Source organism: Salvelinus namaycush, chromosome 28 (genome assembly GCF_016432855.1).
Source record: "Salvelinus namaycush isolate Seneca chromosome 28, SaNama_1.0, whole genome shotgun sequence".
Classification (NCBI taxonomy): Eukaryota; Metazoa; Chordata; class Actinopteri; order Salmoniformes; family Salmonidae; genus Salvelinus; species Salvelinus namaycush.
This window is the reverse complement of record NC_052334.1, coordinates 23,493,219-23,510,947: the sequence shown is the minus strand read 5'-3', so window position 1 is coordinate 23,510,947 and position 17,729 is coordinate 23,493,219. Positions and strand designations below refer to the sequence as shown.

The window sequence follows — 17,729 nt, the reverse complement described above, 5'->3', positions numbered from 1 at the left end:
CTAGAAGATAATGGTAGCCAAGTACTCATACTCTGCACCTTGTGGGAGCTATAAAGTGTTATTTATACCATTCATGTACTACCATATAATGATTATTATTCAATTGATAGGTTCCTACCACTGTAAAGGTTCCAGTGGAGAGCTGGAGAAACTGATGGGTTCCAGGCCTTGAGGATGTATGGAGAGTTTCTACTTTAACAGTGACCTTCCCCTGTCAGTACTAACATGGAGGGCTGCTTTTATCCAGTACTCTTAGCTTTGGCTCTGTCTGTCCTAGGGGGATTGTAGTGGATATTTACTGTGCCTTCTCTCTCTCGATCTTTAGTTTCTCTGAGAGTTTTATGAAAGTCAAGCCGTAAGGGAATTTGTACTTAGAGTTGAGTAGTAGAACATGATGGCATCTTCCCTGGGGTGGGGTGGGGGGGGCGTGGTTGTTAGGACAGGTAATTTGTCTGATAGAGAGTCACGTTGTGTGGTGAGAGAGTGCTCTGGGTAATGATTGTTTGACGTCACAGATGGAATTGACAGTATTTAGGCTTCACCTTTCCTCTTGACCTACATGGATGTGTTTATGTGCTTGTGTGTGAATGTACACTTGCCACTTAGCCATTATGTTTGTTGGTTCGTTTCAGGTGGGCCTAGAGAAGATGGCCACTGAACACACCAGACTTATCTACATGACCACTGGGGTGCTGCTGCAGAAACTGGTCGGAGCCAAGAGCCTGACTGAGTACTCCCACATCTTCATAGATGAGGTAACCAAGACTCACTTTCCTGTTGAGACAGACTGGTCGTCATTTCAAAGTAGTTTACAGATGACTTGACCGCTAATAATGTTGTCCTATCTGGTGTTCAGTGTATCTTAGTACCCAGTAACATCAAACTAGCTGATGGTGAGTAATATCTTGCCATGGCAGTGGATGAGCCAGTCAGTAAGCAGGGTGGTTCTGTGTATTTCAGGTCCATGAGCGGACGGAGGAGTTGGACTTTCTCCTGTTGGTTGTGAGGAAGCTCCTCCATTCCAACTCTCGTTACATCAAGGTGAGCCCACGCTTCTCAGCCCACACTTCTCAGCACTCACCACCATGTGATCCTAAACCGTACTGACTGAACAGACACACCGCCTCCCTTCCCCCTTTATGCAGGTCATCCTCATGTCAGCCACCATCAACTGCAGGGAGTTTGCAGAGTACTTTGGCACGCCTATCCGCAGCCAGATGAACCCAGCCTATGTGTTTGAGGTGGAGGGGGCTCCCTACGCCATCGAGGAATTCTACCTGGATGACGTCTGCAGCCTGATTCCTTACAGGGTGGGTGGGGAAGCATCAAGCCTTGTCTGTGGATGTAGCTGGTACTCACAGTTTAGACTAACCTAACACTGTCTGTGTATTATCTATCTATCAGGTGGATACCCACCATCCAGATGAACCTTACATCACTGTGGAGATGTACAACGTGGCTGTCAGCCTTATCCAGAGCTTTGACGAGCTGGAGGCCAAAGATCAGAGGTTAGGGTTCAAGCAGCAGTACTCTTCATCTTAGCTTGCTTGATAAATTAACAATTTGTTCACTATTTATTAGTTACTGTTGATTTTAGATGTCCTATAGTTGTCCAATAATTATCCCATTGTGTGTATCTCAACAGCAGGACTGAGCGGGAGGGAGGCCTTTCTCTGCCAGACCGAGGCAGTGTGCTGGTGTTCCTTCCTGGTCTGGGTGAGATCCACTACATGCAAGAGGCCTTGTCTAAGCTGGTGCGCAAGAGGTGGGTGTTGTGTGTCTGACGTTCATTGGTTATGTCTCTGGGGCATGACTATGGTAGGTTGTGTGTGTGTGTGTCCGGTACTTAGTAGAAACTTGATGGTGCTGTTATGGTGTATGTTTCAGACTGCAGGTGTACCCTCTCCACTCCTCTGTCACTCTGGAGGAGCAGAACGGGGTGTTTCTGGTGCCTGTCCCAGGGTACAGGAAGGTAACTATCACACCACTCTACTGAATAGGACTTCTAGAACGTAGCTCTGTTTTTTTAATGTTCTGTCTGTCTCCACAGATCATCCTCTCCACCAACATTGCAGAGAGCTCTGTTACAGTCCCAGATGTCAAATATGGTGGGTGTTTTCTTTTTCATAATGTTTATATATATAAACTCAGCAAAGAAATAAATGTCCTCTGAGACATAAACTGAACAAGTTCCACAGACACGTGACTAACAGAAATGGAATAATGTGTCCCTGAACAAAGGGGGGGTCAAAATCAAAAGTAACAGTCAGTATCTGGTGGCCACCAGCTGCATTAAGTACTGCAGTGCATCTCCTCCTCATGGACTGCACCAGATTTGGCAGTTCTTGCTCTGAGATGTTACCCCACTCTTCCACCAAGTCACCTGCAAGTTCCCGGACATTTCTGGGGGGAATGGCCCAAGCCCTCACCCTCCAATCCAACAGGTCCCAGACATGCTCAATGGGATTGAGATCCGGGCTCTTCGCTGGCCATGGCAGAACACTGACATTCCTGTCTTGCAGAAAATCACACACAGAACGAGCAGTATGGCTGATGGCATAGTCATGCTGGAGGGTCATGTCAGGATGAGCCTGCAGGAAGGGTACCACATGAGGGAGGAGAATTCCCTGTAACGCACAGCGTTGAGATTGCCTGCAATGACAATAAGCTCAGTCCGATGATGCTGTGACACACCGCCCCAGACCATGACTGACCCTCCACCTCCAAATCGATCCCGCTCCAGAGTACAGGCCTCGGTGTAACGCTCATTCCTTTGACGATAAACGCGAATCCGGCCATCACCCCTGGTGAGACAAAACCGCGAATCGTCAGTGAAGAGCACTTTTTGCCAGTCCTGTCTGGTCCGGCGACGGTGGGTTTGTGCCCATAGGCGATGTTGTTGCCGTTGATGTCTGGTGAGGACCTGCCTTACAACAGGCCTACAAGCCCTCAGTCCAGCCTCTCTCAGCCTATTGCGGACAGTCTGAGCACTGATGGAGAGATTGTGCGTTCCTGGTGTAACTTGGGCAGTTGTTGCCATCTTGTACCTGTCCCGCAGGTGTGATGTTCAGATGTACCGATCCTGTGCAGGTGTTGTTACACGTGGTCTGCCACTGCGAGGATGATCAGCTGTCCATCCTGTCTCCCTGTAGCACTGTCTTAGGCAGCTCACAGTACAGACATTGCAATTTATTGCCCTTGCCACATCTGCAGTCCTCATGCCTCCTTGCAGCATGCCTAAGGCACGTTCACGCAGATGAGCAGGGACCCTGGGCATCTTTCTTTTGGTATTTTTCAGAGTCAGTAGAAAGGCCTCTTTAGTGTCCTAAGTTTTCATAACTGTGACCTTAATTGCCTACCTGTTATTGTCTTAAGCTGTTATTGTCTTAACGACCATTCCACTGGTGCATGTTCATTAATTGTATATGGTTCATTGAACAAGCATGGGAAACAGTGTTTAAAACTTCTTATGGCTTGGGGGTAGTATTTCGATGTCTGGATGACAAGCGTGCCCAAAGTAAACTGCCTGTTACTCAGGCCCAGAAGCTAGGATATGCATATAATTGGTAGATTTGGATAGAAAACACTCTAAAGTTTCCAAAACTGTTAAAATAATGTCTGTGAGTATAACAGAACTGATATGGCAGGCAAAAACCTGAGAAATCCATCCCGGAAGTGGGATTTGTTTTTATGTGGGTATTTTCAATTGAATGCCTTTAAAGTATCTAATGGGTTAGGACCCAGATTGCAGTTCCTATGGCTTCCACTAGATGTCAAGTCTTTGGACATTGTTACAGTCTTTAGACATTGTTTCAGGCTTGTTTTCTGAAAAATGAAGAAGAATGAGACCTTTCTCTCAGTGGACTGTAGAATCATGCAGTGCTGGTTTTGCGCGTGACCGAGTGTGCGCCCTTCGTTGTTTTTCCTTTCTATTGAATACGCTATTGTCCGGTTGAAATATTATCGATTATTTAGGCAATTGACAACCTGAGGATTAATTATAAACATCGTTTGACATGTTTCAATGAACTTTACCGGTACTATTAGGATGTATTCGTCTGCATGTTTTGACCGCCTTTGAGCCAGTGGATTACTGAACAAAACGCGCCAACAAAACTGAGTTTTTGGTATATAAAGAGGGACTTTATTGAACAAAACGAACGTTTATTGTGTAGCTGGGACTCATGTGACTGCAACCATATGAAGATCTTCAAAGGTAAGTGATTAATTTTATCGCTGTTTCTGACTTTTGTAATTCCTTTACTTGGTTGTAAAATGTTTGTATGCTTTTGTAAACGGGGCGCTGTCCTCGGATAATCGCACGGTATGCTTTCGCCGTAAAGCCTTTTTGAAATCTGACCAAGCGGCTGGATTAACAAGAAGTTAATCTTTAAGCCGATGTATAACACTTGTATTTTTTATGAATTTTTATTATGACTATTTCTGTATTTTGAATTTGGTGCTCTGCAATTTCCTCGGATGTTGTCGAGGTGGGTCGCTAGCGGAACGCCTGCGCCAGAAAGGTTAAACCCTTTACAATGAAGATCTGTGAAGTTATTTGGATTTTTACTAATTATTTTGAAAGACAGGATCCTGAAAAAGGGACATTTATTTTTTTGAGTTTATATTATTAATAAAAAATATATACCCCTTTTTCCTCCCCAATTTCGTGGTATCCAATTGGTAGTTAGTCATGTCCCATCGCTGCAACTCACGTACCGACAAAGGTTGAGAGACGTGTTTGCTCCGAAACCCAGCCAAGCCGCACTGCTTCTTGAGACAACGCCTGCTTAACCCGGAAGCCAGCCGCACCAATGTGTCGGAGGAAATGCTGTACACCTGGCCAAAGTGTCAGCGTACATTGCACCCGGCCCGCCACAGGAGTCGCTAGTGTGCGATGGGACAGGAACATCCCTGCCAGCCAAACCCTCCCCTAACCTGGACGGCGCTGGGCCAATGGTGCGCCGCCCCATGGGTTTCCCGGTCGCGGCCGGCTGCGACAGAGCCTGGACTCGAACCAGGTTCTCTAGTGGCACAGCTAGCACTGCTGTGCAGTGCCTTAGACCACTGTGCCACTCAGGAGGCCCTTTTTCATAATGTTTACCGACTTTCCTTGCTATATGTACTGCGTACTGTATTCACTCCATGTGTCTGAATTTGATGTATTCCTGTTGACAGTGATTGATTTCTGTCTGGCGCGTCACATGGTCTGTGACAAAGAGACCAGTTACCAGTCCCTCCGCCTCACCTGGGCCTCCAAGACCAACTGCAACCAGCGCAGAGGTACAGTACTATGCAGTTCCACCTCATACTGCCCATCAGGGAGGCAATTCCATTTCAAGAAAGCAATTGAAATTCCAATTCAAGAATAGAATTCCCAATGAGGATTTGTGAATCCTCTCTCCCTCAGGCAGGGCTGGGCGAGTGTAAGGGCTACTGTTACCGGCTGGTGACCAAGGAGTTCTGGAGGAATGAGATCCCAGACTATGTGGTTCCTGAGTTGGTGGTAAGAGAGTCATACATTAGGTCAGCCCTGATGGCAAAGAACCAAGCTCATAACTATGATTGATAGTATGATGATTAACACCTGCGAAGTTGGATTCATTTGTTGATTGATTTATGCACCGGATGTGATTACTGAAAGACTAGGCAGGCTACTCAACTAGACCTATAAAGTTGCTAGTTTATTCTGCCAGTAACTAGGTTCTTTTTTTACTATTCCCAGCGTGCCCCCCTGGCCAACATCATGCTGAAGGTGAAGCTACTGGACATGGGTAACCCCCGCTCCCTCCTCTCCACTGCCCTCTCACCCCCCAACCTCAACGACATCGAGAGGACTGTGCTCCAGCTCAAAGAGGTACCTCACTGTGGACCTGCTGACATCCTTATCCCAAACATACATTGATGGAATTGGATTCCTGTACTTATGGAGAGATTTAAAAAAATAAAATATACAACGTGCAACAATTTCTGAGATTTTACTGAGTTACAGTTCATATAAGGAAATCAGTCAATTGAAATAAATTCATTAGACCCTAATCTATGGATTTCACATGACTAGGAATAGAGATATGCATCTGTTGGTCACAGATATCTTTAAAAAAAGGTAGGGGCGTGGATCAGAAAACCAGTCAGTATCTGGTGTGGCCACCATTTGCCTCATGCAGCACGACACATCTCCTTTGCAGAGTTGATCAGGCTGTTGATTGTGGCCTGTGGAATGTTCTCCCACTCCTCTTCAATGGCTGTGCGAAGTTACTGGGTATTGGCAGGAACTGGAACATGCTGTCGTACACATCGATCATTGAGCATCCCAAAAATGCTCAATGAGTATAAGTATGCAGGCCATGGAAGAACTGGAACATTTTCAGCTTCCAGGAATTGTGTACAGATGCTTGTGACATGGGGCCGTGCATTATCATGCTGAAACATGAGGTGATGGCGGCGGATGAATGGCTCGGCAATGGGCCTCATGATCTCGTCACGGTGTCTCTGTGCATTCAAATTGCCATCGATAAAATGCAATTGTGTTCGTTGTCTGTAGCTTACCATAACTCCACCACCACCATGGGGCACTCGGTTCACAACGTTGACGGCAGTAAACTGCTTGCCCACACAACGCAATCTGCCCGGTATAGTTGAAACCGGGATTCATCCATGAAGAGCACACTTCTCCAGCGTGCCATTGGCCATCATCTTGGCAAAGGAGAAATGCTCACAAACAGGGATGTAAACAAATTTGTGCACAAAATTTGAGAACATAGGACCACAACTTTTACATGTTGCGTTTATATTTTTGTTCAGTATAGATACAGCGGTGCTGAAAGCCCAATTCTGTCACTGTGTGTTTGTGATGTTGCAATGATTTCCTAACGTTGGTTCTGCTGTATCAGGACCTCTGCGTCAGCTAGAATTAGCTCTGTCAGTGGTGTTTGTGAGGGTGGTTGTCAGGTGTGATTTGGGGGGGGGGGGGGGGGGGCGTGCTGTGGATGGGCTCTTCAAATACAATATTTGTCACATGCTTCCTAAACAACAGGATGATATTCTTATTTACGGGCACTTCCCAACAAATAATATAAAAATAATAACACAAGGAAGAAATACACAATGAGCAATGATAACTTTGCTATATACACTGGGTACCAGTTCTGAATTGATGTGCAGGGGTATGAGGTAATTGAGGTAGACATGTACATATAGGTAGGGATAAAGTAACTAGGCTACAGGATGGATAATAAACAGTAGCAGCAGCGAATGTGATGAGTCAAGAGTTGGCGCAAAAAGGTTAATGCAGATAGTCCGGGTGGCTATTGATTAACTATTTTAACTAACTACAGTGCTTTTGGTAAGTATTTGGATCCCTTGACTTCTACATTTTGTTACGTTACAGCCTTATTCTAAAATGGATTAAAAACATTTCCTCAGCAATCTACACAATACCCTATAATGACAAAGTGGAAACAGCTTGTAGATTTTTTTTTTGCTGATTTATTAAAAATAGAAAACACCTTTTATTTACATAAGTATTCAGACCCTTTTGCTATGAGACTTGAAATTGAGCTCAGGTGCATCCTGTTTCCATTGATCATCCTTGATGTTTCTACAACTTGATTGGAGTCCCCATGTGGTAAATTCAGGGTCCCACAGTTGACAATGCATGCCAGAGAAAAAACCAAGCCATGAGGTTGAAGGAATTGTCTGTAGAGCTCAGAGAAAGGATTGTGTCGCAGTGCTAGCTGTGCCACTAGAGATCTTGGTTCGAGTCCAGGCTCTGTCGCGGCCGGGAGACCCATGGGGCGGCGCACAATTGGCCCAGCGTCATCCAGGTTAGGGGAGGGCTTGGCCAGCAGGGATGTCCTTGTCAATTCGCGCACTAGCGACTCCTGTGGCGGGCCAGGCGCAATGCAGGCTGACATGCTCACCAGGTGTACAGTGTTTCCTCCGACACATTGGTGCGGCTGGCTTCCGTGTTAAGCGGGCATTGTGTCAAGAAGCAGTGCGGCTGGGTTGTGTTTCGGAGCACGCACCCCGCTCGACCTTCGCCTCTCCCGAGTCCGTACGGGAGTTGTAGCGATGGGACAAGACCGTAAACTACCAATTGGATACCACGAAATTGGGGAGAAAAAGGGGTAAAAAAAATAAGACTCGAGGCTGTAATCGCTGCCAAAGGAGCTTCAACAAAGTACTGAGTAAATGGTATACTTATGTAAATGTAATATATATATATATATATATATATTTTTTTTTTACAAATTTAAAACATTTCTAAAACCTTTTTTTTTGCTTTGTCATTATGGTGTATTGTGTGTAGAATGATGAGGAAAATTAAAATGTAATCAATTTTAGAATACGCCTGTCACATAACAACGTGGAAAAAGACAAGGGGTCTGAATACTTTCCTAATACGCTGTATACCGAACAAAAATAGAAACGCAACATGTAAAGTGTTGGTCCCATGTTTCATGAGCTAAATTTAAAAGATCCCAGTAATGTTCCGTATAGTACGCACAAAAAGCTTATTTCTCTCAAATTTTGTGCACAAATTTGTTTGCATCCCTGTTAGTAATAATTTCTTCTTTGCCAAGATGATCCATCCACCTGACAAGTGTGTGTTAGGGTTGCGAAAGTTCAACTGAGATAGGAACAATACCACACCTGAACTTGGTTAAAATAATTGTTTAATTCAAAAGTTAATAAATGGCAAATACATTTTTCGTATATACGGGTTCACTGCACCACCCCGCAGGGTGGAACAAGGAACTGATTTGTTTCTGACAAAGATAGTATATTATACTCGTGACAGAGATAGTTCCCGCTTCCGAGCCGGCCTGTCAGAGTAGAGACTGGGCGTGGTTTAGACTTACCCAGCCTATCGTTGATGTTGGCACATAAGCTGGTCCCAGCTTCTTTGCGCTTTCTGGTGTCCTTTCGCTGTTGCTGTGTAGATTATGCTCCCTCACCCCAGAGACTGGGGTCAGACAGTTTTATAACATTGTCTGAGATATTCGCACCTGTATACAATGTCCACTGTTCTCGCTCAAGACTAACTACAGCTTCTCAGCACTCTTATCTGAGCTAACTGTTACTTCCAGCACACACACACAGACATCCAGGCGCCCAGGCCAACAGGTTGTCAATATCCAATCACGTTTGTTATAGTATTCAATCACATATAATACAGTTGCTAATCACGTTTGTTATAGTATTGGGTTATAGTGCATGACTCAGAACCTCACATATGTTTTTCGTGTGTATAGTTTATCTGTTATTGTCTGGTCAGCAGTCTCCTGATTCACCCCCCTCCTGTGTCTCTCTAAGATTAGCACAGTCTCGTCACACAGTACAGCGCCCACACTACTGATACTTTGTTGCATACACACACATATTTCATACACACACACATTTCAGGCTGATATTCATGGTTAGGCCCTGAGCACTGGTAAAAGTGAGAACAATGGAAAATGCAGGTTCACAAGAGTCAGCAATTCAAACTTTAATGCATAAGAAGCCCTACTAGCTTATAGTTAGTTAAGCATGTCAAAAAACCTTATAAAAACCCCACAATCCCCCGTTTGACACCTAAAAGGTGTCAACATAGACATTTTTGATTAACATAGACATTTCTGAGTAACATAGACATTTTTGATTCCCCCGTTTGACACCTGAAAGGTGTCACATACAATAAACATTTCATCCCCTTTTCCATATACTAGGTGGGCTCGTTACCACCCAGGAACTTATAACCTTCTTAGCAAAAGGAACACGACTACTAGGGTCAGAAATCCAGTAACCAACATGGCAGTGTACTCACCAAACCAACCACCCAGCCAGGAGAACAGTCCACTCTCCTCCACACCTGCAAGACCCTTCATCCCCACAGATAACTTTTCCAACCCGCTCAGAGCTTTTGAAATGCTCCCATCCAGACTGGTATTGTTAGGGATAAACGTGCAACATTGTTCTCCAAACATTTTACAAACACCCCCCTGGTTGGCCAGAATCATGTCTAGTGCTAGTCTATTTTGTCTACTAGTTCGAGAGGTGGCATCCAATTGTTCAGCCATCCCCATAAATTCAGTGTGGGTGTAGTTAACAAATCATTGTTGATTATAGTAGATATAATTGATCCAGGCATTCTGCTTAGCATCAACAATATCTGGGCCAATAATGGGCAATAAATGCCACAGGCCATCATTCCTGTTTAATGTCTGGAATTCGTGGGGGACCCCTATTGGGACCCCAACAGGTAGGTGTGGATGTTATCTGTACCCTCGGACCAAGGAGCGTCACGTTTCTGCCGACTCCTGGGTTGGTCCTGAACCTCTGTGTCATGTGCAGATCCCAGGAGTTGGTTAGCTGTAACCTCAATAATAGTCAATGGTGTTATCAGACTGGCCAAAGCACATGTGCCCTGACAATCTCCTTTCAAAATGGGGGTCAACCGCCTGGCAGGTCCACACATCCACCATACATCAGCAACACCTCTAGTTCATAGTGACATTAGTGATGCAGGCAGTAGTAGGGAGCCTCCCATAGTCTATACCTCTACCTGTACCAGTGTTACAGCTGTAATATCCCCCATATGCCTTAACCCCCCATGGTGTCTTCTGGGGAGGGACTTCTGGGAACACAAGACTCAGAGTTTTACACAGGGTTGAATTTGGCTTATTATAATAGAAACTTTCCAATATGCACATCCAACCTTTCCCATTGCTTAGGGCAAATGGGTGAGCAGCCAGAATAGGTCTGGCATGTCCACATACGACACAGTCCTTTCTATTAAGTGTTTTATAGGCCAACCACATGTTCTCCCCACCCTCATAACCAGAATCAGATTGGTCACTATCTGAGATGTCTTTCACATTTATTACCTGTACCAGATTGGAGAGCTTAGGTGATGGTGTGGGACTTGGTCTTGAAGTGGTGGAGGAGGCCGGCTGAACCCCGGTCTGTTGGAACTGGTGGTGGTTCTGGCAGTACTGTGATGGTAACATCCCCATCGTATCCTAATCAGACAGCTCAGGACTACAAGCAGTCCTGTAAAGCCCCACCCTCTCCCAGAGAACACATCATCAGCCAGAGATCAAGCAACACTTTCACTTCTATGAATGTACACAGTGATGATAGGTCGGGGTCAGGGATTCTTCATTAAGGAGTTGATCCCCGAACTCTATTAGTAACGGTTCTTCTCCCTAACTCTGTGATCATTCGACAGTGTCAGTGTGTCTCACCCTCCAAGTGCGATATGCCCCCAGGTCGAGTGAATCACCTTCTCCTTTAATTCACCTGTAATGCATAAAATCTTGGACATACAGGTTTGGTTAACAAACAGTTTCTCATTTGTTCTATCTGATTTGTTAGCTAGAATTTTTTAATTTTTTAATTAGTTTATTATCCAATAGGCCCCATCCTATTTAATTAGTTTATTATCCAATAGGCCCCATCCTATCCTAGACCACAATGTACCCCTCCCCCGTTTGATACCTGGCTCTGGCCAGGTAACAACCTTACCTACTCTAAATAATGACTTAGGTAAGATTAGTAAAATATTCTTATGTTCTACATTATTGAACCGTCAAGTGACCTATCTACTTTAAAATGTATCTGTGCTGCTTATATATGTTAACCCCCCTCTCTCCTATCTTATTCCACAGCCTACCTTGCTCATTTCCTGGTCCCCCCTCTCTACTCTGCTGTCAAACCTTCAAAGTCTCAACAGTGCGGGGTAGACCCATCTGTCTGCCTTTTTCTCATAATAGTCAATAACAACTATGTGTTCCTTTGAAATATTAACTAAGTGTCTCACTGTTTTGACTTTATCTAAAATCATGGATTTAAAAATAACAACAACATGTCTTATAGTGTCAATCTCTAAAGTCCTTACATAACCTTAATAAACCTATCTCTATCCTATCGAATCCTAAATCATCACATATGTCATATACCCCTGTCAATTTTAATACTATTTAAATAAAAATCTTCTAATGGCCAAAACAAATGCTAACCATATAAAATCCTGTCTTTACTAATAAGCTCTCTTTCCCTCCAGGATCACTCCTCTGAGAACTGAAACCTATTTCTTTACATTAATAATTTAAATGTTTATATACTTTCCTGCCCTATTGGCTTAAAATATCTCCTGTTTAAACCTCAATGTATCATATCATCCCATATTTATTATCGATGACAAATGGGATTTTTTCTGTTGTAATACCAAATCAATAATAGCCAATTCAAAACCTTCATAGCCAATGTTTAAAAACAGAATCCTGACTCCTCAGTGGTTCAAACTACAATTATGTTCAAGAGCTATAAACTCCTTTATATGATTTACCTCAAAATTAGTATCCCAAATGACCACAAATTCATTATCCTCACTACATCCCCCCGTGGGTGATCAAACCACAGGAAAATGCAATGAAAACAGGTCAAAAGGTTACACCACCCCCTTACATTCGTGTTCCATCCCATGTCTAGACATACCAAAAGAACCCTTTATCTTAAAAAAGTCCCTTGTCTAAATAAAACTCAGAAAATAAAACTCCTAATATATATGGGTGTACCCCTTTAAGATATCTTGTCTCTGGAAACACGGAAACCCCTTAACCCAAACGTTTACTACAAAAACAAAACCTAATAATTATGATAATACCCTCAAATCATTCGTTTGAAATTTCCCCGATGTTTCATGTAACTCATTCACACAACTGTGATAAACGTGTACTGTCCCTTTAAAAACTCCCAGCCAGCCATACCAGTTTGCGGGCCGGTCATTGTACCCCATAATGAAAAAGATCACGTTCAGAATACGTTTACCTCTTGTTCGAAATCCCTTGTGTTACCCAAACAAAAACCAATAACTTTTAGCCACTTTTGAAAAGTGAAGCAAAGCTATAATGCACGCATTTTCCCTCTAAATGACACAAACAATTTTTTCTGTCATACGGCTACACCCGGTGGGGAAAGTACAAATTGTATCCCGTTCCTCCTATAATACCCAATGCTAAATTCAAAGTTGTGGTTAAATATACGGATTTGCCAATCATTATCAAATGTTGAATATATAGGTTTAGTAATTTTATCAAATAGATTAGTATAGTTCAAATCAAGACATGCATTCACTAGCGCTCAACCTGTGTTCACTGTAAATCACTGTTAACTAACTGTAACAGGCAATAGTACGGGTTCGATAAACCAAACCCAATTTATCACAAAGGTTGGATCTTGAATAGAATATACAACGTCAATCAACATCTCTTAATCAAAACTATACTGCAAGAAGTAAAGAAAATAGTGTACCTGAACAATGGCCAAATCCATTCGAGTAACGTAATCGTGTATCCCCCCTAGTGACGTTGTTTTACGTCGTTACAAAACAAATCATCCTGTCTCTAGCAACGTACTAAGAAAATTAGTAGCCAATACAATACCAAAAATAACTGTCTTATTCATGCCTCTAGGCAAAACATCTAGTTACTCCAACTGAGTTTAGCAGCAAAACTATCGTATAAGTAAAACCAACTTCTCAACTTTCTCCACTCCAAAGTGTAAACTTACCATATACTTCGCTAAATTTATATCGCATGTCAGCCAATCCATAACAATAATAACATTAGTCTGTAAATTTAACCTAAATAAGTTATTAAATGTATTCTCTCTACTCCGAATTGGTTTTAAGTTTTTCTCTATGTCACCAGCATTCAAACAGGCTCCCCGTCGACTGGGAGACCGTTGAGTGCTGCAATACTGCCATCTTCTGTCCATTCTCTGCATAGCTTTTCTCCCATCCACCTTTTCAATTTGAGCCATATGAGGTAGTTATTCATTTTTTATTTTTTGTTTAATTTTATCGTTATTTTGTTCTTATCTATTATTACCCAGTGACTAGTGTGTCTGTGACTAATAATATGAGAATATAGTATGTGGTTAATGTGTAACTTAAGTATATATGGTTACGTTATGTATATATGTCCTTACTCCCTTTCACATAAAAGCCTGATACAGTACATACAGAGGGATACAATCATAAAGCAACAGACATACAGTGTGACTTATCTTATTTCCAACACGTCTTATTCAATCAGTAAACTTATCTTATCTCCAAAACATTGCCGTTAAATTATTTGCGCATATAACGTAACCTCTCTTCATCAATGCTTTGCCGTTTACTTGTAACAGGGGACATGTCTTATACAGTGAATTGCCGTCGAGGGTCGACCTAGACTTGTCTTATATCCAATTCTTCTGCCTTCCCCTGGACTATGTTGCCGTCCACTTTTAGTTGAGGGTCCAACACACCTAGACTTATTAATCGACAATTTATCTTATATCCCACATACCATGTAAATACATAAAAATCCGTGAAGTCGGTATATTGCCGTTCAATATTAGAACTTGTCTTATGTCCAATATTCCGCCCGTCACGGTGGTTATGTGGCCATTGTCCTCAATCACTTCCCTAAAGTCTTATAGACTTTTAATAAAACAACCCTAGCTTAGATACATACACACACACAAACAGGCTTTTAATATCACGTCATACACATACAGTCATTCCATTGTTATTCTGTTGGCCAACTGAAAATGCATTCGCCATCAAGTAGTACGTAATGAAATAATACGTAGTTCGTTTTATCCTTACTTTACTGTAATGAACATATGGTTCGAAAATTTAGCAACTTACACCAGTTAGGTTTTCTCACAAAATAAATTTGGTTAACGTCAATATGCAGAATTTCAGTTTTGAAACAATAGGCTCTGCTTACCTGTTTTTTAGTAGACCGGTCTTTTTGTGAGAGGACCCCGTCTGGCGACAGTCTAGGCCAAAGGCTGGATGACTCAATGTCCAGCGAAGTTCCCTCAGATCACGTCAGGGTCACCATTTGTTAGGGTTGCGAAAGTTCAACTGAGATAGGAACAATACCACACCTGAACTTGGTTAAAATAATTGTTTAATTCAAAAGTTAATAAATGGCAAATACATTTTTCGTATATACGGGTTCACTGCACCACCCCGCAGGGTGGAACAAGGAACTGATTTGTTTCTGACAAAGATAGTATATTATACTCGTGACAGAGATAGTTCCCGCTTCCGAGCCGGCCTGTCAGAGTAGAGACTGGGCGTGGTTTAGACTTACCCAGCCTATCGTTGATGTTGGCACATAAGCTGGTCCCAGCTTCTTTGCGCTTTCTGGTGTCCTTTCGCTGTTGCTGTGTAGATTATGCTCCCTCACCCCAGAGACTGGGGTCAGACAGTTTTATAACATTGTCTGAGATATTCGCACCTGTATACAATGTCCACTGTTCTCGCTCAAGACTAACTACAGCTTCTCAGCACTCTTATCTGAGCTAACTGTTACTTCCAGCACACACACACAGACATCCAGGCGCCCAGGCCAACAGGTTGTCAATATCCAATCACGTTTGTTATAGTATTCAATCACATATAATACAGTTGCTAATCACGTTTGTTATAGTATTGGGTTATAGTGCATGACTCAGAACCTCACATATGTTTTTCGTGTGTATAGTTTATCTGTTATTGTCTGGTCAGCAGTCTCCTGATTCACCCCCCTCCTGTGTCTCTCTAAGATTAGCACAGTCTCGTCACACAGTACAGCGCCCACACTACTGATACTTTGTTGCATACACACACATATTTCATACACACACACATTTCAGGCTGATATTCATGGTTAGGCCCTGAGCACTGGTAAAAGTGAGAACAATGGAAAATGCAGGTTCACAAGAGTCAGCAATTCAAACTTTAATGCATAAGAAGCCCTACTAGCTTATAGTTAGTTAAGCATGTCAAAAAAACCTTATAAAAACCCCACATGTGGCATATCAAAAAGATGATTAAACAGCATGATCATTACATGTGCAGTTCTGTCACACAGCACATTGCCACAGATGTTTCAAGTTTTGAAGGGGCGTGCAATTGACATGCTGACTTTCAGGAATGTCCACCAGAGCTGTTGCCAGAGAATTGAATGTTAATTTCTCTAACATAAGCCGCCTCCGTTGTTTTAGAGGTTTTAGCAGTATATCCAACCGTCATCACAACCACAGACCACATGTAAACACGCCAGCCCAGGACCTTTTGTGGGGAAAAACTCATTCTGATTGGCTGGGCCTGGCTCCTAATCTATGGGTTTCACATGACTGGGCAAGGACGCAGCTATGGGTGGCATATCAAGAAGGCCCATCCACTTGAGAGCCAGGCCCACCCATGGCTGCGCCCCTGCCCAGTCATGCGAAACCCATAGATTCGGGACTAATGAATTTTTTTCAGTTGACTAATTGACTTATATGAACAGTAACTCAGTGAAATTGTTGCATGCTGCATTTTTATATTTTTGTCCACTGTATTTAGCAGTCTTTATGGCTTGGGGGTGGAAGCTGTTCGGGGTCCTGTTGGTTCTAGACTTGGTGCATCGGTACCGCTTGCTGTGCGGTAGCAGACAGGACAGTCAGGTCTCTTTGGCTGGAAGGATTGATGGATAGAGACATTTTGACTGTGAATCAGTGTGTGTATGTGTGACACTAAGCATTCTTGCAGTCAGTTATCATTGAAGGAAAGAGAATCGTCATGATGTGTTTGTGGTGTAGATGGGCGCACTGTCCCTGGGGAACAATGGGCAGGGCCAGAAGCGTTTTGATGGAGAGCTGACGTTCCTGGGTCGGATGCTGGCTCACCTGCCTGTGGACCTGCACCTGGGGAAGATGATCGTACTCGGACATGTCTTTGGCTGTCTGGAGGAGTGCCTCATCATAGGTCAGTGGGGTTTGGGTTTATGCTTTGTGTGTTTGGTCAACGACTTCTCTCCGTGTGTGTCTCTCTCTCTCTCTCATTTTCTCTCATTCAGCAAAAAATATATAATTGCACTTATAAACTGGGTGGTTCGAGCCCTGAATGCTGATTGGCTGACAGCCATTGTATATCAGATGTTGATAACCATTTTTATAATAGCAATAAGGCACCTCGGGTTTGTGATATATGGCCAATATACCACGGCTCAGGACTGTCATGTGTTGCGTTGGAACAGCACTCAGCCGTGGTTAATTGGCCATATACCATACCTCCTCTGTCCTTATTGGTTAATTCTACACAATCTACCTAGGCACTGCCATTTGACCTATTGTCTGTTGTAACTAGGGCTGTGATGGTCTTGGAATTTGAGGTTATGGTAATTGGCCAGGCCAATGTACACAGTTACCAATATAACCATTAGGGAGAGTCAGAAAAGGGTAGGTTACAGTTTTGTTTGCACACTTGTTTACATGCATATGCTTCTTAATAAAACCTATTTTAAACAAGCCATTACACTTCGTTATTACCATGGCATTTCATTTTTTCCCCTCCAGGTTATTAAATATCAATTAAGAAATGCCAGGTTGGAGAGGATCTGTAGCATTTTCGTATTGACACAGCTTTATTTTGATTCCGTTACTTCTATGTGCCTACCTTTTTCTTGTCTGTTGGCTTTTTTTGCATATAAATAAATAAAATACATATCCTATTTCGACGTGCAAAACCATTAAAACGAAGGCCGCTTTTCCCGAAATATTTGCATAACGTCACAATCTACGCTGCTGCAGTCATTCGACGACATTGGCATATGTTTTTCAAAGAGAGGACGCCATAATGAGAAATAATGTACTGTAGCAAAAGCTACTGAAAATAGTCCTTTTACAAGAGATGGAGTCCATACAGGTTACTTTAGGAA

The 17,729-nt window shown here is 43.0% G+C and overlaps 1 protein-coding gene across 1 annotated transcript in view; it reads left to right on the top strand.

The window, feature by feature from the left end:
- The window catches only part of LOC120023275 (ATP-dependent RNA helicase TDRD9-like), a 44,008-nt gene that overhangs the window by 11,328 nt on the left and 14,951 nt on the right, over positions 1 to 17,729 (top strand). The window contains 12 exon segments of the mRNA XM_038967311.1: positions 633 to 755; positions 961 to 1,041; positions 1,146 to 1,310; positions 1,405 to 1,508; positions 1,646 to 1,765; positions 1,888 to 1,972; positions 2,051 to 2,108; positions 5,179 to 5,283; positions 5,411 to 5,426; positions 5,428 to 5,506; positions 5,726 to 5,857; positions 16,612 to 16,781. Of these exon segments, the coding sequence (XP_038823239.1) occupies positions 633 to 755; positions 961 to 1,041; positions 1,146 to 1,310; positions 1,405 to 1,508; positions 1,646 to 1,765; positions 1,888 to 1,972; positions 2,051 to 2,108; positions 5,179 to 5,283; positions 5,411 to 5,426; positions 5,428 to 5,506; positions 5,726 to 5,857; positions 16,612 to 16,781 (1,238 nt within the window).